Genomic DNA, 27982 nt, shown 5'->3' on the forward strand with positions numbered 1-27982 from the left:
GCACCAATTTAACTTTGGGAGGGAGAGGACAGCAGAAATAGAGCACAGAATTCACCTTAACTCCCTTTCTACAACCAAGAAGCCAGACTGCACACAAATTAGCTCTTCATGAACAACAATCTCCCTACCAAAACCTTCTGTTCTTGAAGAACAACAGAGCCCACTCCACACCTTCTACTCAGGTCTCACAAGGCCAGCTCCTGCAGATAAATGAAGGAAAATGGCTAGTATGTTATGCACGGATCTGAGCATTCCCTGGAACCAGTTCCAAATCTAAGAGAAGATGGATGTCAAATGCAATTCCCGCAACAAAGAAGTTTGACATGCAGACTCAATCCTGCCACTTTTCTTTGTCCTTTAAAAGAAAGCAGATCCATACTTTCCGCCCCGCCCCCCGAAGGGCCCTCAGCATCCACAGACAAGGGAGAATGATTGAATGATTTGCCATATTATGTACCTTTAAGAATGCTCTATGAACACAGATACTGTGTACAGCTATCACCCAAAATTAAAGGAATCCACACAAAAAAATCCCACTTACTACATCCTTATTTATAAATGAGCCAAATATTTTATGCAAACTTAGTTACGACTTAAAACTGGGTATCATGTATTATTTTCTGTATTAAACGCAGATACTAAAGAAAGCTATGTCAAGGTTGTTTAATCATGTAATTTTATTCAAACTGTATTAAATGATGTATTTAATATGTATAATGTACTTTTTCATAACTGTATTTTGAAGATCCAAAGAGGAGTTAGTTATGCAAAACACATAATATACAATACTTGAAGCAACAAATATAGCAACACATTTGACAAAAGCCCCTTTGGGCAGTTGCATACATGTAAGCAGATTGCTGCAGATTGGATTTGACTCTCAACCAAGCTTGCAAGATGACAGAGAATTAACCTTTAAATCCACCTTCTTACCTAAAGAAGCCTTCAAGCAAGGCTACGTTTATTTCTTACTCAAGGACACCCTAAATATGTCCTTGTACTGTCATCTATTATGTAAGTACAAACTGTTTAAAATGTAATTATGTTAAGTAATACTTGTAAATAGAGTTTTCATTCGTATGATGCATGTAAAATGTTCACAAATACACTGCAACCATCTCTGCTGTTACATTTTCCACATCAAATACTTACTATAAATACTTTCTATAAATATATCTACAGTGGGAAGTACTTATCAAAAATATATTTTATACAACATTAACTTTCCTCAGATTAACATGAACATTTAATTTAAAAAGTTTGTCTTTTATATCCAGAGTAATTTTCATCCAACAAAGAAAATAGCCACTGTAACTATTCATGTGCAGACTGTTTCTTTGGAAGCATAAAATAAAGAATGTTTAAAGTTGTGTTGCAATTTGAAGAGGAAGATGAATCCAGTAAGTTTCTCAAGCAATATACATTCTTTACTTGTATATTTAGGATTACACTTTAAAGAAGGATTAACGTTCAATCAATGTTAAGGAGATCAGAAACCATAGATAACATACAAGTCACATGTACATATTTAGTAGAAAGCCACACACTTTATTTTTTTACATCAAAAATTTCACCAACCAACTAGATTTTTCTCAGTGAAAATATCAGTTACACCATATTATAAATAAAATTTAAAACAAAGTCACAATGAACTAAACTTTTCTAAGAAGTAGGGGAGACATTTCAGATACAGTTTACTTAATTCAAGAAAAATACATTATTTGATAAAAACTTCGCCAATAGCATTTGAAAATACTTACAGAGACTAATACCTGAATATTAAAGTCTACATGACCAACAAGTTTAAGGCTATTAGCTCTTGTTTAATAAATTCTAAATATGAATATATTACAGTGTATGGCTTTAAACTAATAACAGAATCTTCCAAAATGCCCCTTTACAAAAGTCTGACAATAACTGAAGTTTGGGATAAAATAAAAAGCAGCTGACTTCCTTAATGTATTGCCAATAAATGATATTCTTGTTTGTTTACATCCTTCGTACTTTTAAGTTTGGGCACCATGTATCTTTTGCACTGAACTGAAAAAATTATTTCTCTTATTTCATGAGTATAGAGCCTACCACAAGAAAACGAAAGTTTTTAGACCTGAAGCCTTCTACAAAGATAATCTACCGAGATGGTCCATATGAGTGACTGTAGAAAAGGTATGCTGGCAGAAAGAGGTCTCTGGCCCCCAATTATAACTGGATTTCCAGACTTTCACCTTGACAACTCATGAAGAAGATCAGACTACCTCAATGTCAAGTTTCAGAGAAACAAGTCTTGAAAATACTCATCGAACTCCTCCTCACTGTAAAAAAACAAAACAAAAAGTCAAAGAAAGTTCTGCTCTGGATCTGTACCGAGGAGAAAATCTTTGTATGAACAAGATTCAGCAGACTTCTGATTAGAATTTGTAGCTAGTACAGACCACTTTGACTTATTCAATACATTCCAATACCCTTCATGTTTCCCCTTCTGTGCAACAGCTGTGAGTTGACAGGATTTACTTCTAAGATAGTTAACAGTATGGTAGGGGGTAAGACAGCAGTGGCTTGACAAAGGTTTCTCCTCCAGTGTTGTGTATGTCTCCTCTTTAAAAACACATACTACACTACATGGAAGGAGATCTGACATAAACTTATATGTCAGAATATTCATTAAAACACTGAGGAAAAAATCTCTGCCTTTTCAGCTCTGAATGGACACAGTACGTTTGACTAGCTACAAGTTCACAAGATCAAACTAACCGTGATTTTTCATCTGCTTCTTGTAGAGGACCTTTCCAAAAGTCAGCATCTGAAGGACCATCTTGTGCATCACTGTTATCTGAATCTGTTAAAAAATTCAAAATACTTATGAAATAAATTTTAAAAGAATTTCTCTTTTTTTATTTAGATGGCATAATGCTAGGAACAACATTTAATTGTAAGCATGAGAATAAAAAGAACACTTTATTTTGCATAAAGTAAAAATGAAAATATTTTCCAATATTATTCAATACAGCATCAAAAAGACTCTTTGATATCATGAACTAATATTTTGGCCAAACAAAACAGCAATCATGTCAAAACACTGATCCCAAGACAACAGCAGTGCATCACTTTGTTCCTAAAATTAAGGGTTTATAATCACAAACCCAGACTTACAGTTCAGTTTCAACTCATGATATTAAATGAATCAATTACTTTACTTCTACTTGAATGACAACTTTCATCAACTGTAACTTATCAGTGAAATTGTCAGAAAACATGGATTACTGCACAACTGTTTCATGTAAGTACACAGAAGGAGTGAAAACAACAACAAAAAAATCTTGTTATCAGAAATATGCCCTGATCTAAAACCTCCCAATCTTTCAATAGGTCTTTCCTGACAACACTGAGACTTTAGGGCATGGTCTGAGTCATAAGTAAACTGCTTCAGGTCTTCCTGTATCTAGCTGGGAAAACGTAGGTGCTGAGGACATTCCTAAAAATGTATAGCACAGCAGAGTGATTGGCAGAAACCCTCAATGCCTTCTAGACAGTCTGCAGCAAGAATTGGCACAACCAGGAGAGGGGGCTTGTTTGATCAAAAGAGAAACTGAGGACTGGAATTACTGAGGTACAGAGACAACTGGTGCCTGAGGAGTTGCTGAGACTTCAAGTGCATCGACCCGCAACAAGTAGGTCTCTGAGGTACTACAAGTGGTAGCTGGAAAAGACTTCAGTTAAAGCCTAGGATTTATTTAAAATCTATTCAGTTTTTTGAGTAGAGTACATATTAGTATCATTCCCTGAAAGGAAATGTAGTAGTTATTATATGGGAGAAGTTTTTTGGTCGGGGGCTTTTTTGTTGTGGATTTTTTTTTTTTTTTTTTTTTTTTTTTTTTTTTTTACACAGCACACATTACACAGCACATATTTGCATACCTGGACCCATTCAATTATTAACAACATACCTACTTTTGAACCCTCCACTCTTTTCTGGAACAACCTGACCTCTCATTTTTTTGATTATTTCCATTCTGTTATCCGCCCACGTTTCTTTCTTTCTTACACTTAAAATATTTCCTTCTTAAATTTCCTTGCAGTTTTTCTCCAAGAATTTTTAAGTAATTGACACTTCATATCTCTGCTTGTTTTCACACAGCATTCTTATCTTATAAAATATTACAACTGCCAGCGAATAAAACTAAGACCAATGACAAATGACCATGAAATAATACAACTTATTACAAAAACATAAAATGCAAAAGATATTCAAACACTTTACCTTTATCAGAATTATCTGAATCTTCTGAAGAAACCTGATCTAAAAACAAACACCATTTAAAATACATTTAAAATTATCCGTTATCTTAAAATGTTTACAAGGATATTTCTATCACAATATACTACACGTAAATATGTGCACATTCAAAGAAGGCAAGCAAACACTGAAGTAAAAAGGTTTTTTTTTGCATGACTTCAAAGGTCATCAGTTGGAGCTCAAATACGTTATCCTGAGATCTGTGGTGTAAAAAGGTTATCTAACATTTCCAAAAGGCTTTCAACCCCAAAGGCTCAAGGAATTAAATACTTCACAACCCTTTCTGGTATGCAATGTCCAATTCTTGGACAAACTTTCCTTGCAATGCATATTTTTCAAAAGGCTCACTCTCTCTGTAAAACATAAGAATTTTATCTTTTTTTCCCCCCTCCAAATTTATCTTTTTTGATAAAGGAAATTTTACCTAAGAAATTTATCTTTTTGACTATCTGTGTTACACAGTCAAGAAAGTTACATATCTATACTTATACATAATTATGTATCTATACATACGTAGCTATAGCAAAACTAAGATTAAGCTGACATATTTGAATATTTTAAAAACTGAAGGTCTAAAATTTACATTTACCTTTATGGGTCTTTTTTTTGGACTTCTTTTTTGCTGAACAAGATAATTTTGTCTTCTTAATTTTTGGCTCTTTAGAGTTTGATGTAGCTGTGCCTCTTTTCTTGCATGCTTTGACTTCTTTCCTCCTTTAAGAAACATGAATGTACACCTTCTCTATTATATGTACTCGTCAAGCAACAGTAAATCTTAAGTATTTAATTCAGCCAAACAGTTGTCTTTTTTTCTGAAACCTATCACTAGCTAAACTGAAAAAAATTAATTTATTTAAAATGAAAAGTGCTATAGAAACACTAGAGCTCTATAGGTAAAAAAAAAAAAAGGACAGGAAATGGTAAAGCTGCTAAAATGACACTGATGCAGGCAACAAAACCAGTGAATTGGCAATCAAAGATTAAATACAGAAAATAATTTTATAACATGTCAAATTCTTATTTATATTGAAATCTTATATTTCCTTTTAGCAAACAATTTTGTATATATGTAACAAGAAAAAACACAGTTAATACAGGTTTAAAAACATATTTTCATATTTGATAGCGACAAAACCAGAGGAAGAAGAATCTCAAGCCTAAGAACCTGCTGCAGATCAACAACCCATGTATTTTATTTTCAGCGTTACTGATATAGGCTTATTGTATGAACACAGGCTAACTTTTTTCTGCTTCTTTGCACAAAGAAGTTACTAAAATTGTTTCAAAGTAAGTATTACTCTGCAGTTGATAAACAGAAAATGTTTGACTACACTTATTCTGAATTCAAGTGGTTTTAAAATTTTAGTTGCAAAAAGAAGCAAGACAAATCAAACTAATCTCAGTTGATTCTCCTTCTTCATATGTGCCTACACAGTGCTTTAATGAAATTGAATACGAATTAACTTGTAAAATGAATTCATTAACTATCTTGGATATATCCATCTAGCTGCACCTTTGATTTGTGTTACTTTAAAATAAAAATCATCATTTCCTAGCTCAAAGGTTTCCCTTTCATGTGCTTTTCAGATAACTGTATGGCTTAATTACTGAGCTGTGCAACTAAGTTAATGCTACACTGAGATTCAGAAAATAATCCAAACCGAGTATCAATAATTGTGGAATTCAGTAAGATTATAGATAATAATAATAAAAAAATTGAATCTTAATGCATACATTTTATAACTTCAAAATTCACTGGTCTTCTCTCCTGTTAATATGTGATTCTCAAAGAAGAACAGATACTCAAATTCAAAATTTCAAAGCACAGTCACTTGACTCACACATAAAACCAGAAAAGGAAAAGCATTCCAGCTCTTACACACAGCAAGAGGAGGAAAAAAAAAAAAAAAAAAAAAAAAAAAAAAAGGACAGTGTTTTGCATAAACTTTCAGAAAAGAAAAATAAGCACTGGGCTGAAATTAAGCAAGGAAAACTTTTGTGGGGGTGGGAATGGGATTCTTCCAGTTTGAGGGGTTTTGAGCTTTCATTAGCACAACAATATTTAACTCTCAACAGTGTCAAGCCAGTGACTTTGTAAGAACTCCAGAACAGAATCTATTTCAGCATAAATGAAGTTCCTAATGATCTAGCTGAAGTCTTCCCCCTATTTGTTGTTCATCATAACTGTTATCTACCAATAATTCAGCCCCTTTATTTAAAAAAAAAAAAAAAAATTCATTACCGGTGATGAAAGTTTAGTTTGTAAGAACATTCTGGACATAGTCCTGAAAAGGAGAGAATGAGAATATTACACTCATGTATTTGATAAGCATAATTAACAAAACTTATTAATACAAATATAAAACTAGATAGAACACTATTTCAGTAGCTTTTCCTTCAAAACAAAAATTACAGTGTAATTGCAGCCAGGGTTGAGAAAAATACCATGATAAAAGTCTTCAGTACAAACCCAGATTTTACTAAACCTGTTTAGCACTGGCAACTCTTCATGAAGAAGTATCAGTGCTTCTCATGTACAGGTAGCCCATTTTATGGATCTTTGTGGACAGATCAAATTGTTCTATAATTATACTGAAGACCCACAAGTCTCTTGGAGCTTCACCAGAGACCAAGTGCTGCCACACGGAGCATCTTGTGCACAAAAGAAGTAGCTTATTTTACACAAAGTAACTGTGTAAACTGTGGTAACTTTAATTATCTGATGAATATATCAAAATGTACACCATATTGAATAAGAAAATCCCGCTCGAGACAAGACTGGAAAAGAAAGTGGTTTAATTCAAGCTAGAATTTTTGGAAGAAAACATAAGTATTAAAAATAAAATTAGTACAGCAAGGTGTACAAGAAGTGTAGGTATGCAAGAAGTTGTCTGGTCCCAAGCCCTAAGGACTCCTAAGCCAGGTAACTGATTAAGCAATGACAATGATGAAATCCCCCCTTGCAACGCAGTATCATCTGTTAAAACCAGACATGCTTGTACACCAAACAGCTTAAAATCAGTTACTCTAATTTTATGACCCCACCAATTATACAGCATGAAGTGCTCAATCTGTAACAATTTTGTCATATATAATGCTACTAGCCATTCTCTCTAGATCAAGACCATCACACTACCTGTAATTAATTTAACAAAATGATCTCCTATTCAGCATTTTCCATTTTGAGTGAACTGGTATCATTATCATTGGGTCTCACTTGATAGCTTTTAAACCACAAGATATTTGTTTTCTTTTAAGTGTACATATCCTTGAAAGGTTGACTTACTCAGTTTCACAAGTGCATTCCTCTTTTCACCATGTTCAATGTAACCAAAATTCACCTCCCAGCTCTTCAGGCCCTCTTTCTCATCACAGTGCTTATTTCCACAGGAAAATTGACCTTTAAAGAGGTCAAAAACAGCAAAATGTGGTTCAGTGATTAACAAGCATAGGTTTGGAGTTGTTATGTCCAGTTTTGCTCAGTTTTTGCTTTTTGTTTTCCACTTCTTTCAAATAAAAAAGCACAAATCTAAAAGTAGCATCTAGACTAAGGAAACAATAACAGATAATGACAAAGCAATCAATGATACTTGTCTAATATTGTATATTTGCAAAGAAAGAACAGAACTTGAACTGTAGTTTACAATGTATAGATGAAAGCATATGTTAGGAAATAATAAGCCTAATACTGAACTCTAAAGAAGTGAATGTCACTAGGATACATTCTGTATACTAAATGATTACTTACTCAGCAGAGGCTGATGGATGAGGAGGCGCGATTCAGACATTCATCTTTAACGACATCAAACTATTCAAAGTATCATGTATGTACAAAATTAAGATGCCCATGTTCTTATTACCTTATCAGTTTACCTGATATGTTGGACATACAATTGGTATTCTAATGACTTTCCATAAACACTTTTCTTTTAATAAAAGGAAATTCAATTTTCTGAGAAACTATACAGCAGCTTTAAAAGCTTCCTTGGGTTTATTATGCTAAAAGCAACACTAATTTTAAAACAATTCACACATAATCAGTGTTGTTTACACCACTGGATTCCCAATATTGCAGAAATAAAGACATATATATTCCCTTTGCAGAAGACTGATTTGTATGCAGAGCTGGCAGTAAGGATGTGTATTAATAGTCTCACAAGCAGGACTGTTGGTGAACGATTAACCTCAGAACATTCTGCTTAAGCTGCTAACTAATGGATTGGCAGTGTCCTCAGATACTTCAGTTCTGCAATGTAAAACCACCTGCAATTCTAACACTTGAACCAACAAAACCCCCAGGACTCCCATTAAAGAAAGAAAAGTTTCAAATTAATATACATTCAATATGTTTAACTCTATGTAAGGTATTGCTATCAATACCCTGTGTCATCAGGAATAATTTATATCCGTTATAAAGGAGAAAAAATCTACAAGAAAAATTGCATACTGCATAAACCTTTTTGGAACTTAATCAGACTGTTTGTTTTGGGATTTTTTTTTCAGAAGATGTGAAGCAAACCCAGAAAAACAGGCAGAGAGAAAAGAGAGATACATCAGTTTTATTTATGATTAGCTGCTCTTTATAGTATGTAAAATCCATTTTGGATATTCTACATTTTGGATGGGAAACTGGGTATGTTCACAAGAATATAGTTGGAACGATATCTTCAGGTTGCTGAGGCAAGCAATGAATTCTTAGATAAGACAGAACTGACTGTGTAAACCACCATAATTTTGTGCCCTTACACATTTACTTGCATTTATGATCATCTAAATATTTGAAATCATGGTGGGGTTTTTTTTAGTAGAACCTTGCTCTGTGTCATACATATGTATAAACAGCCAGGCTTCTCTTATCCTCATTTCACACTGCAATCCCTACAACACATATTCAAACCTTGACTTGAATACAGAATTCCAATCTTTCTGAAGGCTTTTTCAATAGTATATATCACTCTATCTAAATATCATAAAAGCATTAAAAAACCATATTTTTGCAAATTAAGAGATCATTATAATCCCCATGGTCTATATGGAGAACCCAAATCAAAGCGAACTGTGGACCAGATTATTCAGTACTTGAAACATGACTTTTCCCACAGTTAGATGTCCAAGAAAGTAAGACATAGAAACCAGCGCGCCGAGTGGACAGTTACCCAATTTAATCAGCAAGAAAAATGTATGTCCAAAATTCCATTTCCATCTGAAGTTTTGTCACCTTGCTATAAGCTGCATGGAAGTTATTGCCTTCATGCTCAGAATTATAACTTCTATAATCTGGCTGTTAAATGTGTGCTTTCAAAAACTATTAGCACCTTCTGCTTCTTGCAAAAGAGCAGAAGAGGTGGAAAATATAAGTACTACAAGTTAAATGAAGTACTGAAAATTAAATATACTAAGGAAACCTAGAGAGTCAAAAACCTGATTTTAATGCATTTTGATCAGAACTCAGATGTACCAGATTGGTACATGGATACATGGTGTACTATCCAGGTATTGATATCCTGCCTATTTTCCATCAAGGAAATTACTGAGAAAAAATAAATGGAAACAGGTTTGGAAGAACATTTGTTTAAATATTGGTTATTTTTTTAATAAAGTAGGCTAAGAAAGACACTACTATGCTAAAAGTGAAATGTTAGTTCAATGAAATAGGGAAAAAATGAAGAGTAGATCAATTTGCAGGTATTAAACCCTATTTTGCAAAATAATACGTGTCTTTTGAGTGTTTTACTAAATCTACAAACACAAATAAGTACAAAACATGTTCAGCTTTGCTCTTTCTGCATGTTGCTGAAGAAGTCCTATTTCACCTTTACCCAATGAACTTGTTCTCTATTTTCCTACAGAAAACTTTTACCACTATTGCCTTTTGCCTAAAATACCTTTTATTTTAAAATTGTATGCCATACCTTACTATTCACGCTGTGAAAGTAGCGAAAAAGTACTTGAGAAGGCATGTCAAATATATTTTTTAAATAGCTTAAAGGCTTTTCATTTTAAGGATTTATTTTCAGACCAACTAACTCATATGCCTACTATTCACTGATTTATAAAATTTAAAGTAGGGTTTCTACCTTAACTTAAGATTTTAATTAAGAAAAAGCCCATTTTGTGGAACCATTTATTGAAACTGGCAACGTATTACACCATTAACTGCCATTAAGGTTACATTTTAAATTTAAGGAGATGCAACAGCAATCTCCAATATGACCTCCTTTTGAAACACCTACAGCAAAAGATTGGAGCGGGAAGGAAAAGAAGAAAAAGAAATAAGCTGGCATTTACAACTGCTAATACAAGTGATACCTCTCCTTTCACTCATCGTAAGCCGCCTTCTCCATGACCACACAAATACAGACATCAAAAACAAAGCAACCGAATGCAAGTAACCCATGCTTATGTTCCCTTCTTAACACACCCCAAACCATATGACAGTCCACCAGCAGTGGTTCTCATCACCACTATTATCATCACAGCTAAAATAAGCACATGCTCTCCCTTTTTTAATGTGAATTATCAGACAGGTAGGTATTAATACTTTATTAAATTTAATTAAAGCAATTGATATTACCGATTTATACTTAAAATAGCAAGCGAAAGGCATTAAAGACTCATGTCCTTTTTTAAAAGATTATTTGACACGGCACTTGAAAAGAGCGTCTAATACACGGGATAAGGTTGAATTCTTGCGCCCCTTAGTGGTGAAAGAGACTATTGCTCATTTCTTATGTTCCAGTTGTACGCTTCCCGTTAGGATTTTATTAAAAGGATTAAACCATGTAATTTTGCACTTTCTCCAACATTTTTAAATATGGAGTACCAGATATTAAAAATACAATGCAGCTTTAAATTCTTTTTTCCCCAGGAAGACATAATTGTTCATAAATTACTCATTTCTAATTCTAATTATCTTTTTAAAACATTTGATAAAGCATGTAACTATATCAAATGTACCTATCTGTTAATATAACCTGTAGTGCTGAATGCAACATATGAATACAACTACCTTTAGGAGCTTTAATCTTTACAGCTTACAAAATAAACACCATTAATGTTCACACTTCCTCCTGTGAAATAGGATACAATTATTTTTTCTACAAACAAGCGTATTTCAAACTTCTTGTAATATATTATAATAGAGATGTTTACAGAACTTTTCTGATCAACAATATCACTCCATGCAATTTTCTTACACGTGCATGCATGAAAACCGTACATGTGTATGAAGATCTACCCACAGGAACAGCAATACATTTGCGTAATTTTCATGCTTGGTCAGCTACTTGAAATAGTCCACGTGCCTAGGCCATGAAATGGGGACCACTGTGCAAAGTCCCAATAACACATTGGTAAGAACTCACAGAAACAGCCAGAATAAGCTATTGATCTAGAAACAGCATCGGGAGACATGACAACCATTCCCACTAAAGCTTTCAAAACCAATTTAGCTTAAAACGGATATCACACACGGAACTTCAATTAAAAAGTTAACATTTTGCAAAGCAGCACTGGAGAAACTGCTAAGAAAATTATTTCCTGAGGAAAGGTATTGAGAGACTTCAATTCAAGAACTAATGAGGTAACATAGAACTACTGGAGAAAAGCAGCTAAAACCATATCCATTAAATTCTACATTACAAAATGCATTATGTTGGTGTTCATTACAAATCTGACCTTGTGAAAAGAAATCATATATTCTCTTAATTTTAATATATGCAGGTCAGTATGCACTCTAGAACTATGTGGTATAAAACAGAAAAGTTAAAAGTTAGGCCAATTTGTTGTGCATTATTACCTGATAAACTTACTGGTATTGTCAAATAACGTCTAACAAAATTATGTCAAAAAGCAGCAAGAAAAGCATCAAGTAGAAAGATAATATAAAATGAAAGACAGCATTACCTTTTCCTGAAATTACTTCTTTCTCATGTCGCCATCTAAATCCAAACTGTTAAGATAAGAACCAAAATTAAGTTGTGAATAGTGAACATATTCAGTAATGTAAAGACTAATTTCAGTTGATTGATGTTCTGCATGTGGTTTGTCCATTCAATTCTAGTTAATAAAATTTAATTTCTTTCTCTGTTAATTAAAAATATCTCTCTCTGCTCACCAGAAGGACTCCAGTTTACACATGCAACTCAAAAACCAGTAGATGCTGTTCAGTACTGAACAGCAACTTTCTAAAAGGCTTCACAGCAGGCCAAAAAACAAATAGGAAATTAGGATAGACTGACTTTATTAGATACGTCATTGCAATTTTGTCCACAGTAAAAACTGAGAAGACCACCAGAATACTGAAAAGTCATATTAGCACGTATAAATGAATCACCTCTAACACCCTAAGGACTAAGACAAAAAAAAAAAAATCCTAACAACTAAGTTGTATTTCTCTTTACACTGCCTAGAAAATTCACATGTAGATAAATCATCCACTGTTTTTGTTTTCCAGTAGAATCTGCTTTATCCTCTCAAAATGGCAAGTAGCCTAGTGAAAAGATTGAAGATGTGAGTCAGAACAGCCTGGGAAAATTATTTTATTTTCATTAACAAGTAGAAAGTGGGGATTAAAAAAAAAAAAAAAAAAAAAAAAAAAAGAGGCATACAATTTCTCCAAAAAGGGCTATCTTGTATTTTCATTTAAAATTCATGAACATTGGATGACAAGAAGATAAAATTGCTGACCTGTAAGCAAAGCACAGAAGACTGAACTTCACGTTAAAAGACGCATTTTATGATTGCAACCATAATAATTCTTTATCTAAGGGCAACAGCATGGAGTTCTCATGCATGAAGTGGTATGTGGTTCAAAGAGCATCAGAAGAAACAGGGATATAAAAGTTATGGCTTTTAGGAATGTGCCATGCTCTCACATAAATTATTTGCATCTTAGTAACAAAGCTGAAAAAAAAGAGCAGAAGGATATCAGTAGCCAAATATTTTGTTGGCGCTGATTTTCCCCAAGTCAATGTGTTACAGAGAAGATGTCTAAGAAAACTAAAACTGTACACCAACGAAGTATTTGTCTCTCTAAATCACTCCACTAATTTTCAAATTGGTGTTATAATATAAACAACGTTTTCACACCTGCTGGGTTCACTGGTAAAAAAAAAAAATCACAGAAGATCAAATTCTGCTATCATACTGTGTATGATCACAGTTTGTTAAGGCTGGATCAGGTTGTGCTTGGCCTACTCTACAAATCTGCAGTGTGGTCTGATGTACCATTGTACCACTCATGCTTCAGCCAAACAAAAATTAATCAATTGTAAAAACCAAGAACTGTGCTGAACAGTTCAGTGAAAACAATGTAAAATACAGCTGTAAACATAGAATTCATGATAGAAACCAGTTGATCCAAAGACTGATAGCAATTGGTTTTACTCTTTGAAAGGGTATTTGCTATTTTACAGGGTATTCGAATTCTGAAAAGCTTGTGATGCAATTGAAAAATACGATTAAATGTCAACAGTATTTTGGCACCAATTTTGCACGTGTGTGCTGCTGGCAATAAAGATTAAAAAATAATTCAATCTTATCTCCATATTTGCTTTTTCATAGTCCATCTGCTACTTCACCAATCACCAAATTATCCATGCTCACTTTTCCTAGTGAAGTACTTTTATACAAATTTTCCCTCACAGTCCGAACTTGACTCAACAAGATACAAATCAGATTATATCCTTACAGAGCATTTCCGTAATGATATCAAGAAAAAAAAGCAAATTAAAAGAAAGGAGGAAGCCAGAACCACCTGTAGTACATCTAGGACAAAAGTCATCCTTATCCGCGTTCATTTTTGCCAATCATTCTTCCACCAACTAGTGGAAAATGACAGAGAGTGACCAAGGGTAAGAAGAAACAATCAAATATGATTGAATGCCTCTAAGCTAAAACATCAGGAACAGATTAAACTATATAGGAAAAATTAAAAGTTAGGGGAGGTTCTTGAAGAGTCAGCCTGCAGTATTAAGGAACGCAAAAGCATCATCAGCAGATAGCATTTATTCTGTCTCATCTTCTTTGTTAAACAAGTTCAGCAAGACCCTAAATGAGCTATTTCTACAAAGTAGATGAAGACCAAGTAGAACAACTCCAAAACAGATGCTTACCAGAGTATCAAATGGCTAACTTAAGAAATGATAGTTTTAAAAATGTGAAAGACCATTTAATATCCATAAACAATAAAATTCTCAAATTAAATATGGACTGCTTGTGAAATACGAATTGGCTGCAGCAACAACTAACAAGTCCACAGACACCTCTTTCAGAAAAAAGAAATGTATGAATTTAGACAGCACTTGGAAAAATAACATAGATATTTTAAATATTTTTATTTTCACAGGAAAGCCTCCATGCTGAAAAACAATGACAAAAGTGAACATATTAACCTCACCAAGTGGAAGACAAGTTGGCCTAGAAATCTGAGAATTATTGGGAAATAAAAACAAAAGAATAAAATGCTTTCTGTTTAATGACCAGGTGTCAGACAGATTTCATTTCTTAGCAAACAGGAGACATTTCCAATCTGTTAAGCTACAAAACAAAGCACAGAGAAAGCAAATAAAGAACCTTCCTAGGAAAATAAGACAACAAAGAGAAGAGAACATTTCTAGTTCAATGCATATCAAAGAAAAACTTACATGCAGAGCACTCTCCCTTACTGCATTGCAAAACTGACAATAGAACTAAACTATCTGACAATACAGATGGTTATTTATCTGTCTCAAAGCTTGCAGACAAGATGCACTGAAGGTTCAAAGACAACCTTGACCTAAAAAATTCTGATCTAGGAAAAATGTAAGGAGTAACAGACCCATCACAAGCAAGAGCTGTCAGAGCACACTGGAAGATGCCTCTAAGTAGCGACACACCAGATGGTCACACTGGCTTTTCCCATTAAAAGATTATACGTCCTAACTACACAAACAAAAGTGGGATTGTGGGTCACAGGGTCCCATTGGCCTGTGGTGCCAGCAACCAAGGTGAGTGCAGGTGTGCAAGTGAGTGTGTAAGCACCAGTGAAGTTCAAGACATCAGCTAGGTGAAGTGGCCTGGGAGCAAGGAGGGTGAGTGGGTCTCCACTAGCCAGCTCTGGGTGTGAGAGTACCTGTGCATCTCTAAGGATGAGAGCACAAGGAGTCTGCTATGGGATCAGGGGAGTCCCAGCCATCTCCCTGCGTGCGTACATGTGTATGCTTGCGTGTATGTGAGTGAAACAGTCTGAACCAGCAACTGGAGTGTGGCGGTAGCCTTGGGGGTTCATATGTCTTGGGGCTTCTTACTGTTTTATTTTGAGCTTTGGTCTTTCACAAGGGGCTCTGCTTAATTTTCAGACCTCAAGAGAGCCCCTCTGATGAAACCAGTCCTTATCACTACCCAGTACTTAGGGTTTCTTCTCAGAAGAAAAGTTCTAAATGAGATCTGAGCTACAATCTCTATGCAAAGGTCTTTAGAAGAATTAGCTGGCTAGAAGATTTTGGCTAGGAGCAAAACAATTAGTTGTGAAAAGACAGATAGGTATGTATATGCAAGGCTCATACATACATATATATATATATATAAAAAACACAGAAAAGTGATCTGCAACTTTACTTTGACACCACCTAGCAGCATATAGAATCACAGAATCACAGAACAGCCCAGGTTGGAAGGGACCTCAAAAGACTATCCTGTCCAACCTTTCGCAGGAAAGGGAGCCTAGATGAGATTATCTAGCATCCTGTGCAACCACACCTTGAAAACCTCCAGCGATGAGGACTCTACCAGGTCACTGGGGAGGTTGTTGCAGTGAATGAATGTTCTCACTGTAAAAAATTTCTTTCTTACATCAAGATGAAGCATCATCATATAAAGTATCAACAACTATCAGATAAAAGGTTGGCCAGCTGAGAAGGTTGCTACCCACCCTGCACCTCTCATAGCACCAGCACTGCCAAACAGAAGGCATGAGGGGCTAAAGACAGTCAACTTCCAGTTTCTGGAAATGAAGTAAATGAATCAAGGCAGGAAAAATCTGAAAGCACAGACTGCATTCCATTGGTGTGAATGGGAACTGATCAGCAGCCTATTTCTGACTTCCAAGAAAAAAACCTGCTTTGACATCCTTCTGTACCAAACATGGGCATGGATAAATCAATAATTGAGAAAAAACTAATTTTTTTCTATTTTTCTAATAATTTCTAAGAAAGCACTCTCACATGGTCAGAATGTATTTGAGAACAGAAAGTATAATCTAATATAAGAGAACAGTTTACATGATACAGCAGAGTTATATGAACATGGCAAGTCCAAGAATATAGGTAATGACTTACAAGCATAAATAGGAATTCAGATCGACCTCCAAGTTAGGACAGCCACATTTGAAGTCTGACAGGGAAACACTGTTCACACAACACACACACCAAAAAAACAACCAAAAAAAAAAACCCCAAGAAAAAAAAAGGAAACTGGGGCAGAACAGTTTCCCACATAAGATAGCAAACATATGGAAACTTGGCACAGTAACGAAAGAAACAAAATCTGTAAGCGTGCTCAAGGGAAAATCAGTTGGGGGGTTGGAGATTGAGGGATATGAAACAGCTATAGGAATATAAAATCAAGTTACTCAAAAAAAAAAAAAAAAAGATGGAAGACATCTTCAGCATTTTCCTTTTTGTTAATTTTCATTGAATTTTTGTATTTTTCTGTTCAATTTTCTTTAGAAGGCTGTCATCTTTTCTGCCTAATATTAGAGTTTAAGCCAAGTCCTTGCAAATATTTACCAGTGAATGTAATTTTCAATACTATAAATAGTCTCAAAGAACTTTTATAGACACTGTTTGAAGGGCTGGGTTGTTACTATGTGCTAACAACACTAAGACACAGCAGAGTTCAGCAACACTCTGCAAAATCACAATAGAAAATTCATGTATTCTTTTTGACTAAGAGGTTAGTCAGTCAAAAACTTGGAAACAACAAAAACTGTTCCAATTAAGAAGAAAAATCGGTGCTGGAATGTGGCTCTTTCTCTTAAGAAATTCTATTTATTTACAATGAACATACAAATCCTGTTTCCATAAACAGAAAAGAACAACCAGTAAAAGATATTGCTTTAGAACAGGCATTTCCAAAATTGTTTCTGCCAGCATAAGTACAAGACTCTCTCTTTTTAGACTCTCTTTTTTATTTTTAAAACAGTAACATTCCCAGGGTTTTTTTAGGCTTCATCTAGTGCTTCTCTCGAGGCAAACCGCTCCAGCCTGCTCTCCTTAACCTCTCTGCATTTGCTGCCCGCCTTAGACACAATGTACCTCTTCATAAAACACCATCTGACAGAAATGCTCCTATTCCCACAGAAGCACATTTTTGGGGCAGTGAAAATGCTTGGATTCAAACTGCTGCTGCTTATAAAATAACTTGACAATTTCTCACAACTCTCCTTCTAGGGAAGGGGTACCAATATCCTGGTTTCATAACATATCCACAATCATAAGGCAATTTTTAAAAAGAACATACTTTAAAACTAAGATGATTTACAGTAATGAAACGTACCTTATTCTCTTTGTATCTACTGAGATCTGCTATACAGTATTCTTTGAACAATTTATCATAATACTTCTTTGCAAGCCTCTTCTCCCTATAATAAAAGGCATTATTTTTATTAAATATAGAACATGATACAATTCACTTTACATTGTAATAACATTAGCAAGACAAAGACAGGTTGTTTTGTCTGAAGAACACAAGCCGCAGAGCTAGAAATGCAACAGAAATACACTCATTGAGCTAAGGTGTTATTGCCATTAAAAAAACCCTCCAAACATCTAAAATATATCTACAGCATAAATTAAACTATATTTTTTTTGAAACAGGCTTCCTTCAGAGTTTTCAGAACAGTCATTTGGATCTCAGAGAATGCACAGATATTTCTTAGTTCTTTCTGTCATCAATTCATTTTGCCATCAAGCAATATTACAACATGAAAGACCTCCTAAAGGCCTTTCATTTTTAAATGCATTGAAGATCAAAGAATGATCACTAAGTATGCACAGTAATTCTTAATTAGTAGGGGATACCATGAATTTAGTGCAAGTGATCTAAAAATAACATGTTTAATAATAGTTCCAGGTACCAATTCATGTCTGCTTCATCATCTTCATTCCACAGGAATCTATGGTTTTCTCTAATAACATCAAGATCCGTCTTGTCATTTGCTCTATAAAAGGACACATTTTTTTAGTGCAATGTAACATTAAAATGAAAAGTCAGTCAAATAACGATTTGGTAAACATCGGTATTTCACAGTTGTGATCCACACCTCACTGCACAGAGAAATATACTGCTATGGAATAAAACTATCAAAAATGTATTCCCTGGCATACCTTTTCCCAAACAAAAAATCCTCAGTGGAAAACGGCCACTGAAACTTGGATGACTCGATCCTGTCTGAAAATACTTTTTATTGAAGGCAGTAATTTTAGAAGATAGCTCTAAAGAAAGTTATCATTATTCTGGACAACAGATAGTGATTCTGCACATTTCAAAAGTATTTCAGATTGATATTTTGAAGGCACTGTCAGATATTTCTCAATGTACCCTCAATTAATGCTCACCTGTCATCTTTCCTTTTACGTAACAAAACAAGAATAATTCAGCTCATGGTAAGTTCTTATATAAAAATAATGGTGCAAAACGAAGCAAGGCAATACTGTGTTTTGGATATTTACAATGACTGTAGTTACTATTTAAGACCAAAAGAATTAGTAATTTCATACATAGCCACATTCCCCTCTCCCCCCAAAGCTATAATATATATTAATGGCTTTACATAACAGGGAGCTTCAGGGACATGAGGGGAAAGGTTGCTAACAGTTCTTACCCAGAACGTTGGAAATCTTCTATTTTGCCACCATAGTATAAAATGTAGTCACTTACAAACTTTTTATGTCTTTCATACTGAATAAAGCAATTAAGGATTGTTTCGGAACTTATCTTGGTTTATTTTACCATAGTTTAAAAAATTAATAAAAAATTTTTATATCCTTAACAGAAAGCAGGTTTTTTTCCTCAAAAACAGTTCAGTAATTCCAGAAAGAAAGGAATTAATTAGTAATTTTTACTTAATAACCTCTCATAAAAGCTACTTTCCAAATACAGGAATTCAAGGTAATTTCATCTTTAAAACCTCATTCAGCTACCAGACATGTATACAATTGTCTTCCTTTATCAAATCTATACATAGAAACTGGGATCAATTTTTCAGCTCTAATTTAGACAATAGCACTGCAGATTTGGTTTAAAACAGGTTTGTATCTTTGTATTATAAAAACAGTCTGGCTACTAAAATGGAACAATTTATTACATTTTACCATCAACATACAAATAAAAGTTATCTGCTTTAGTTTGGAAATGAAAACCAGAAGAAAACATGTTAGGTGTGTTTTAGAACACTTTGACCTCTGAGACATGATTTGAAACACATTTTGTACCATAATCTGAGCAAAAATATGTAATTAATTATTCAGAAAATAAGCGTCTTCACAAATAAAAACATTATATATGGCTACTGAATAATATTTTCAATTAACTTGTATGGTGTTTCTGAAGCAGCAAATTAGGAAATACATTAGCTCCTGGTACATTCCTGGCAAGTACTGCATCAGTGTGAATAATGTGTATCCACCTACTATTTTGACATGCATTAGAATTGTATTGAGAAAAGATTTTATTTTCCAAAGCCCCTCCCAAAAGTTAATTTAACCTCAGTATGTGTCACAAATAGAATGAGCAGAGAAACAAGCCCAGAAGGTTTAACTGGCACAATTAAACACATTTAATACAATATACTATTTAGTGCTGCCATTTGAGTTACTAGAAGTTAAAATTGCATAACAGTAAAGGTTTTAAATAGGAACCGCTCAAAAACATTGGCAGAAACTCATAAAAGTCTGTACACAATGAGTTTTGTAGTCATTCCAGAATATATGGGCTTTTCTGTGGCTAACAACAGTCTACGTCAGTGGGACTGATTAAGATATGTCCCCTTCACAGGCATAAGATGGCTTATGTAGTACCTGGACAAGTTCTAAGCAGGTTAGGAGAAGTTACTTTCTGTTTACTTAGCTTCCCAGATTTAAGTAAATCCTTCCATATTTAATTAGTCTTTACTTTCCTATTTATTAACTGTTACTGTTGAAGAACAGCTATTTAAACAAACAAGGAACTGACGGTATTTCAGATACACTCAGTCAAAACATGTAATGACTTTCCCAGGTGAAAAACTAAATAAAAGGAGAAAGGTTGTAATCTAAATAAAGTAGTAGTTATAAAAATAGTTACAAATTATGCATGAAATATGATTAAGAGATTAAAAAAACCTGCAGATGATATTAAACAGGCTTACATTAGAGCATCTGTAGAAGGTATTACTGAAGATGTCTGTTTTGAATAGACTTTTGAATTAACTAATGCATTCTTAAGTTTCCAGTAGAAATGTATTTGTCCACAGATAATAGCAGCCTTATATAGAATTATGTTCTGTATAAACTCAACTGAAAAGAGCAAAGTGTCTTTGTGCCAGTCTAAATAAAATTCACTGTGTAACAATATAGTTCCAAACAGGACAAATGAGTATACAGGAAGAATCTAGAAACGCCTGAGTAGAGGCATTCTCAGAGACATCTCAGCAACAAAAAGAAGCTAATTTGAAGAATGACTCAATATCTGGCGCTGCACTGTCAACTGCTGTGATAACTGAGAAATCTCAGTATTTCACCATAATGGATAAGCTGTGCCCCCATCTTCAAACCTGAGGAAAAATGAATTAAAAGGATACGGCATCCATTGCTATCAAGTGGAATCTTCTTTTTCTTGCTTCTTCCCTGTTAATAACAAATATATTTGAGTGCAAGCTATCTCTACATTGCGGGAAAAGTGCCTCACAAAAGCAGTAGAGAAAAGATACCTATCCCATTCTTCAGCTGCGAATTGTCTGTGAGCCACATTGCCTTGTTTTGCTTTTTGAAATGGCTTTGTCAGAAGGCCATCTTCCTTTATACTAAAGGTAGGGGGGGAAAAGGAAGAAAAGTTAGTCACGAACTTTTCGTAAGCAGTAAAGTTTCCATATGCCAAACTCTGCACTAACTTGAGTAACACAACTTGTTATATTGCTAGTTTTTACATGAATAAAACCAAACTTCAGAACACCAACATCAGCTTAGACTTTACTTCATTTGCAGAACAAATTCAGAAAGGCATTTGCTTACAGTTAGCATTGAAAGAGAACTGCTTAAAACAGCAATTTGTAATATTTATTTTTATCAACATTATCACTACAGAACCACAATAAAAAAAACCAACCCTGAAGATTCGTCAGTTTCACTCTACATTTCAAGTCCTCTATAAATCTCAGCTACACAGCCAAGTAGGAACAGGAAGAACAGTATGTTCACTGATTAAGAGTGACTGCTAGTAATCCTATTGCATACGTTCATGCTAATTTCTCAACAACTCATTAAACAGCTCTGCTTACCGTAATCACAAGAATCATTAACTTAAAACTTATTTAAGTACTGTGTTGTCAGCCATACTTGTCAGTGGGCAGCTAAAAATACTTCCAGAATTCAACAAAGTAATACAAAGTTAAATATAAAGTGATGTGCTTTAGCTAGTAAAAGGTATATTTAGTTAGTTTCATTCATCAATAGAGGTGAAGAAAAGATTTTTCCATAATTACCAGCTGGCAGAAAGAATGCAATTCAGAAACCTGTAGAAAGCAAGCCAGGGAATTTATATTTTAAGCTATGGAATATAGGACTCTAGACACTAAGAGTATCATTTGCTCAAAAGAGGATCTGTAGGCACAAATTTCCCATAAGGAGACTCCATAAAACAGCAATATGGAGAAAGCTTAAGACTACTATTTTCCTTAAAGTGAAAACAAATATCATCATAGAGCAAGAAAAGGATATATACAGTGAACCCACATAAAAGCCCTACTGGGAATCAGTAGTAGTGTGCCAGAACAAGGGTAATGATGATATTTTTAAAAGGCTCCTGATGGTTAGTTAATATTCCACCTAGAAAGTGGAATGGTATAATGTGTAATGCCCTTTTAAAGAAAATGAAAATTGAACAAAACCAGTCACTGTTTTAATGGAGAACAGCTATATTTATAAAATAAATGGAACAGCACAATGCCTGCTATTATTCCAATGATTAAAACATGCAATTTTTTCCCAGAATGCAGTCAGATACTACAAAAGCCGTTCTTTCAATTTTACTACAAAGGAAAATATGCAAGAGTCTTAGGAAAGTTTCCAGAAAGCCTTCTTAAATAAAGTCCAATAACAGAGCAAGGGACAGACAGGAAAATGTAAGAAAAATATATGCATAATGTAGGCAAATTGTTCAGTACAGTGCAGAAACTGTCGAAGGACTATGGTGCCAAAGCAAAATAAATACACAAATAAAATCTTCACAGTATCATGAGATCAGACTACAAAATTCAAGGTCACTAATTGTGTGAACCACTGTAAGAATTGGCAAAGGTGATTTCAAACAAAAGATGTGTAGTTACATTTCACAGATTGAGTACAACACAATTCGCCAATTCCCAGGTCTCTTCATAAATTAAATAATAAACAAGTAGCATCAGTTCTTCACTTCCTCCAAGCAGGTGTTTTATATCTACAAAGCCTGCTGCCACTTGGCCTTTTTTGCCTTGCTCTTAGCAGTTCCACATGTCCTGATGGATCACAGTGAAGTGAACAGCGCAGCCAAGCCCCAGCAGTTGACACTAATGCTTGGAAAAATGAAACACTCTGCTCCGAGAACTGAGGGCCATAGAGACACCAGATGGACATGGCAGAATGGATCTTAATCAGCTGCCCCTGGGAGACAACATGCTTTGGCAAGCTTGACGTGAGGAGATACAAGAATCAAAAAGACTGATTTTTCAAAAACCATTTCAACACCGGACTTTACATACCACAGCATAATCTTCTATACACAGTAATAGGCCATTTGCACAAAAGACATAATGCGAAGTGTTAATTCTGTACTACATTACCTTTTAGTCTTTTGCACAGACTTCTCTCCATTCTCCTCATCACTAAAGTCAGAATCATACCCTCCATGGCTATGTGCCTGAAAATAATAGACACAGTCAATATATCTGCTGATGTAATATGGACACGGCATGATTAGAAATCAGTACTGTCCATCATGCATAAATAAAAGAGAGAAAGGCAGACAGCAAGTGAGCAAGTGCAAATTCTCACGTACATCTAAACCAAACCAAATTCAACAGACAATGCAGAGTATATTCCAAATAACACAGAGCAAAGAAAGACATCGTCAGTCTATCAAAAGATCACTTTATAAATAATTTATATGCAGATGTCCCCATATTTAATCTTCACATAGATGAAGATAACCAAAAGTATGACAAACACCCTTCCTTATATAAGAAAAAGGTGAGTATTTTCCCCAGAGCTGCTCTTTCAGAGGGCTGGAGGACAGCAACTGATGTGCCCACATTATAAACAAAGATGAGAACAAAAGTTTCTTGGGCTGTGGTACAGCATTTTGTACATCGGTAGCTGGAAAGCTGATTGAAATGATAACTAAAATACAAAATAACAATATGCCTGCAAAAATATACTGTCTAATTAGCACAACATTCCTACAATGAAAGGAAATTTTTTTTCCCTACACACTTTCGGACTACAGTGTCAAATTAATGCATATGAGAAAACCAAAATATCCCATATCTTAATGCTATCAAATGATCAAGCACTGACTGATGCTCAGATCTAGCACCTCTATTCTTAAGGCACAGTTACATGTCCAATTCCTTCAGCAGAAGTAATGGCTTAAGTAGATCCCATCTCTCCCTCACTCTGGCACCTTCCTTCCAGTTGCTCAGTTACAGTTGTGAAACTAAACAGGAATCAGATCAAACAACTCATCCAAGTTACAATGGATCCTATTAAAAAAAGATTATTTTAACCAAGATAAGTTTCCTGACAGTTCATCCAGAGCCCCCCAACCAGCTACACCAGCCAGCTGTAGGGGTAGCATGGGAAGAGAACAGCTAGAGCTGGGAACTGCATAAACCCGCACCGACACCAAAAAAGCATTAACACAACTGGAACATTTACACAACTGAGCTAAAAAGAAGAGGGATGGTTATTACACATCTGCATGGGGAAAGGTTTGACACAACCTTCCTAAATATCTTGGTAATTCAGACTGTGGATGAGAAAAGAAACTGTGTTAGAAAGCCAGTGTATTCGATTCAGCATTGCCAATTCCTACATTTGGTACAATGGTATTCCTCCTCAGACAAAAACCCGAGAAAAACAAAATCTGAAAAAATCCCGCATCTCTTCAGGATAATTTTGATGAGGTGCCTTCTCTGGATGCAAATGTCTCCCAGAAATGCTATGCTTGGAGGGTCAACCGTATCCTCTACTGACATCAAAAACTGCTCTGTGTCATGCAGAGTATGTAAAACACTATCTTTTCACACTGATGGTCAAAGATTGATTTTAAGATTTTTTAAAAAATTCTTTTCATTAATAATAATAAACTGTACCTTTTTCCCTTGCTTTAATACCATAATGTTCCTTCCACTCTTGAACTCTTCTGAAAAGGACACAGCTCTCATATACATATATATTGGAACAAAAGCAAATCAGAACTTTCTGATTTGCCTTTATGTTTTCTACTTCCCAGGAGACACAAAAAGGATCAGGTACCAAAAAAAAAAAAGGGGAGCAGATGTCTGCAGTGTCTGGTGTAAGTGGGCCTTACACACTGGCAAAAGAACAGCAATGGCGTGAAGTCCTCCCAGCACAGTCCCATGATAATCCACAGCTCAGATGCAGGTCTCCTAGCTGAGGTGGTTCCAATAGCAAGCCTGTCACTACTTTTATTAATGAAGCTTATGTGGTCTCTAAAAAAGGCTGAATACATTATGGGCATGCAGCAAACATATTTACACTTGGCCTCTAAATTTTAAAAATATCATGGTAATCCAGGAATGTTTTGCATGGCAAAAGTAATGCTTCTCAGATGAACACTGAGAGCTTCCTTCATACTTGAAAGGGGATAAAGTCCAAGCCAACACAATATGCATGAAAGTCAACATGAGATAGATGAAGTATAAAAACAGGAAAGGCAAGAAAAGCTTGAATAAAAGGAGCTTTTTCCAAAGTGGTTGCCCTTGGATGATGTGCCCCAGGAAAGAAGTAGACATACTCAGTAAGCAGCTCCCAACTGATTCCAGATATGACTCAAAAAAAAAAAAGGCAAGAAAAGCTGCTCCAAGACCATCATATTGTAGGGCTCCTGGAACCTGATGACCGCCTTTGGGAAAGCTGTGGCTGTGAATATAAGGGCAGACATGGCTAAGGACTAGCTCCTGAGAGGCTGCTCTTCCCACAGGGACACTCTTCACAGCTTCAGCCATTCCTCTGAATCACTACGATCCAAGATAAATTCAGGGTGAAAAAGAAAACAACCAACGACTGATGTCCTGACACTTCTAGGTCATTCCTCCTTCGAAGATAACAGCAGAACGGACAGGTACTGTACCAAAGTTGGGTTTGACATCAGCAGCTCCAACAGTGCTGGATGGCACTCTTGGAGACCAGGACTGAACAATTACTGACCTGGTGCCTTAGGATGATATCAAGATGTCCTGACTTTTAGATAAAACATAAAAGTTAACTCCATCAAAGAACTCATCCATACATGAATCCTTCTGTTTTGGAAGGCCAGTGTAAACAGATACCTGCTTAATGTTGTGAAATTTCAAGACTGATTTCTACCCATCCCCATGAAAAAAAGCCAAACAACAATCTCAGATAAGGAAAGTGTATTTACTATTTACCTGTAGTAGAAGAGGGGCAGATATCAAGCTAGTACATTTTAAGAGAGGCATGTACAGAAGTGGTCATGCAAAATTGTCATGAAAATTTAAAATAACTACTTGCACTATTTGAGAAACCTTCTAATATAATCTCTGCTTTGATGGAATTTGTCAGAAACTCAGAATGCTTTTAGTAAATTAGTAAGGTAAATACGAAACAATTTATCAAAACACAAACCTGAAAGCTACATACGTAACAAAAAGTGCAGTGTGTTTTGTCTGTTGCACCAACTTTGAACTTTTTTTCCCCAAACAACAAAACAAGTTGAAACCACAGAACTAAAACAAGTTACAATATGCTCTGGGATACATTTAAATCACTGACATTTAAGTAATCCTAGTATCTTGGATTAATTAATAGTGAAGCAATTGGAGACAGAACCAAGCCCACTAACTTAGGGCTCCTAAAACCCAGCAACTTAAATGCAGGATGCAACTGACAGCAGATAGAAGAGATGTCAACTGTTGATGTCAATACAGGACACTGCGGACTCCCCGGCACTGTATTTAGGCACCTCCTTTAATCCTCTCCACTGGGCTAAACACACGCTAGTGAAACAGAGACATCACAGACCCTTTCACATTGACTCCTGATCACAACATGCAGCTAAACAGCAAAAGACAGTTAAAAAAAAAAAAAAAAGGCAAAACAATCCTACACACAAAATCCCAACTCATGGCTCCTTACCTCAGCCCTAACTTTGCTACTGCCCTCACAAGTGTCACTTCCATCCTTCCCTTTATCTGCCCAGCACACAGATCTGTGCTGATGGCTGCTTGCAGCCTGGATGTGGCCCGAAACATTTGGTACAAACAAACTGGCTCATGTTAATACAAACTACTCTGGGAGGGTCTGAAGGGAACATGGGATCTAGAGCTGGGCTTGGGCTAGATCAAGGGTGCCATGTGGGGAGTGAGCATGCTTCACTGCTAAACGCTCTTCCCACCCTAATGTCGTCTTTGAGGCCTTGCAAGCCCCACTTGGGGGGAAACCCTGAGAGTAAGTTCAATTTGCTTCAAACCTACTCTTCCTTGTAAAACCAATTACAAGGAGTATTTGCATATACTGTACAGTGAACACTCCTAGCAATGAGAAAAGACACCCCCTTTATTAAAGTTCTAAAACTATGAAAGAAGAAGCAGGAATAAAAGGTAGGTAACAGCAGACCACCACAGTGAGAATTAGAGCTTTGTGGGGCTCCACGGAGAAAAATTACACGGAAAACCGGCCCGTGTGGGTCCGTCACGGCTTCCACAGCCGTTCTCGTGTCCCGAAAGCCGCCCAGCCTTGCCCCGGCCTGCTGCGCAGCCCACCAGACCCGTCCCGCCGCCACCGGGGAGGCCCTCGGGGCACAGGCCGCAACCCCCCTGCCGCCCGCTGGCCGCTCGAGAAATGCGGCCCGGTCCTTTCCCCGCACTGGCATGGCCGGGCCGCTGTGCCGGCCCCATCCCCGCTGCTATAGAGGCCGCGGCCTCCGCGGAGGCCTGTCGGCGCTGCTGCTGCCGCCGCCCGCCCCTGCTGGGCCCCCTCCCTCCGTCCCTCCCTCCTTGGCCCTACTCACGGCAGCGGAGAGTCGCAGCTGGCTGGGCACCATGGCGGCGGCGCGGCCCGCCCGCTCGGCGGGGGCAGCTGGCTGGGGACGCGGTCGAGGGCTGCCTGCGCCGCCCGGCCCTGCTCGCCGGCCGCGGCGCTGCTCCGCGGACTGCTCCCGGGGGCCCCTCCCGGAAATCGGGAGCAGAGGCGGAGCAGGACCGCGCGTGGGGCT

The 27982-nt window shown here is 36.0% G+C and overlaps 1 protein-coding gene across 1 annotated transcript; it reads right to left on the bottom strand.

The window, feature by feature from the left end:
- Positions 1 to 661: 661 nt before the first annotated feature.
- On the bottom strand, positions 662 to 27948 carry LOC129208602 (protein FRA10AC1). Its single transcript, XM_054831586.1, has 14 exons — positions 27779 to 27948; positions 23349 to 23425; positions 21243 to 21335; positions 21114 to 21159; positions 19158 to 19234; positions 18411 to 18494; positions 17831 to 17915; positions 12200 to 12245; positions 7581 to 7694; positions 6537 to 6579; positions 4884 to 5008; positions 4259 to 4297; positions 2752 to 2836; positions 662 to 2312 (listed from the first exon to the last, which is right to left on the bottom strand). The coding sequence occupies exons 1-14, from the start codon at positions 27809 to 27811 to the stop codon at positions 2270 to 2272; spliced, it is 990 nt and encodes a 329-aa protein (XP_054687561.1). The 5' UTR covers positions 27812 to 27948; the 3' UTR covers positions 662 to 2269.
- Positions 27949 to 27982: the final 34 nt, after the last annotated feature.

The sequence above is a fragment of the Grus americana genome, chromosome 7 (assembly GCF_028858705.1).
Source record: "Grus americana isolate bGruAme1 chromosome 7, bGruAme1.mat, whole genome shotgun sequence".
Lineage (NCBI taxonomy): Eukaryota > Metazoa > Chordata > Aves > Gruiformes > Gruidae > Grus > Grus americana.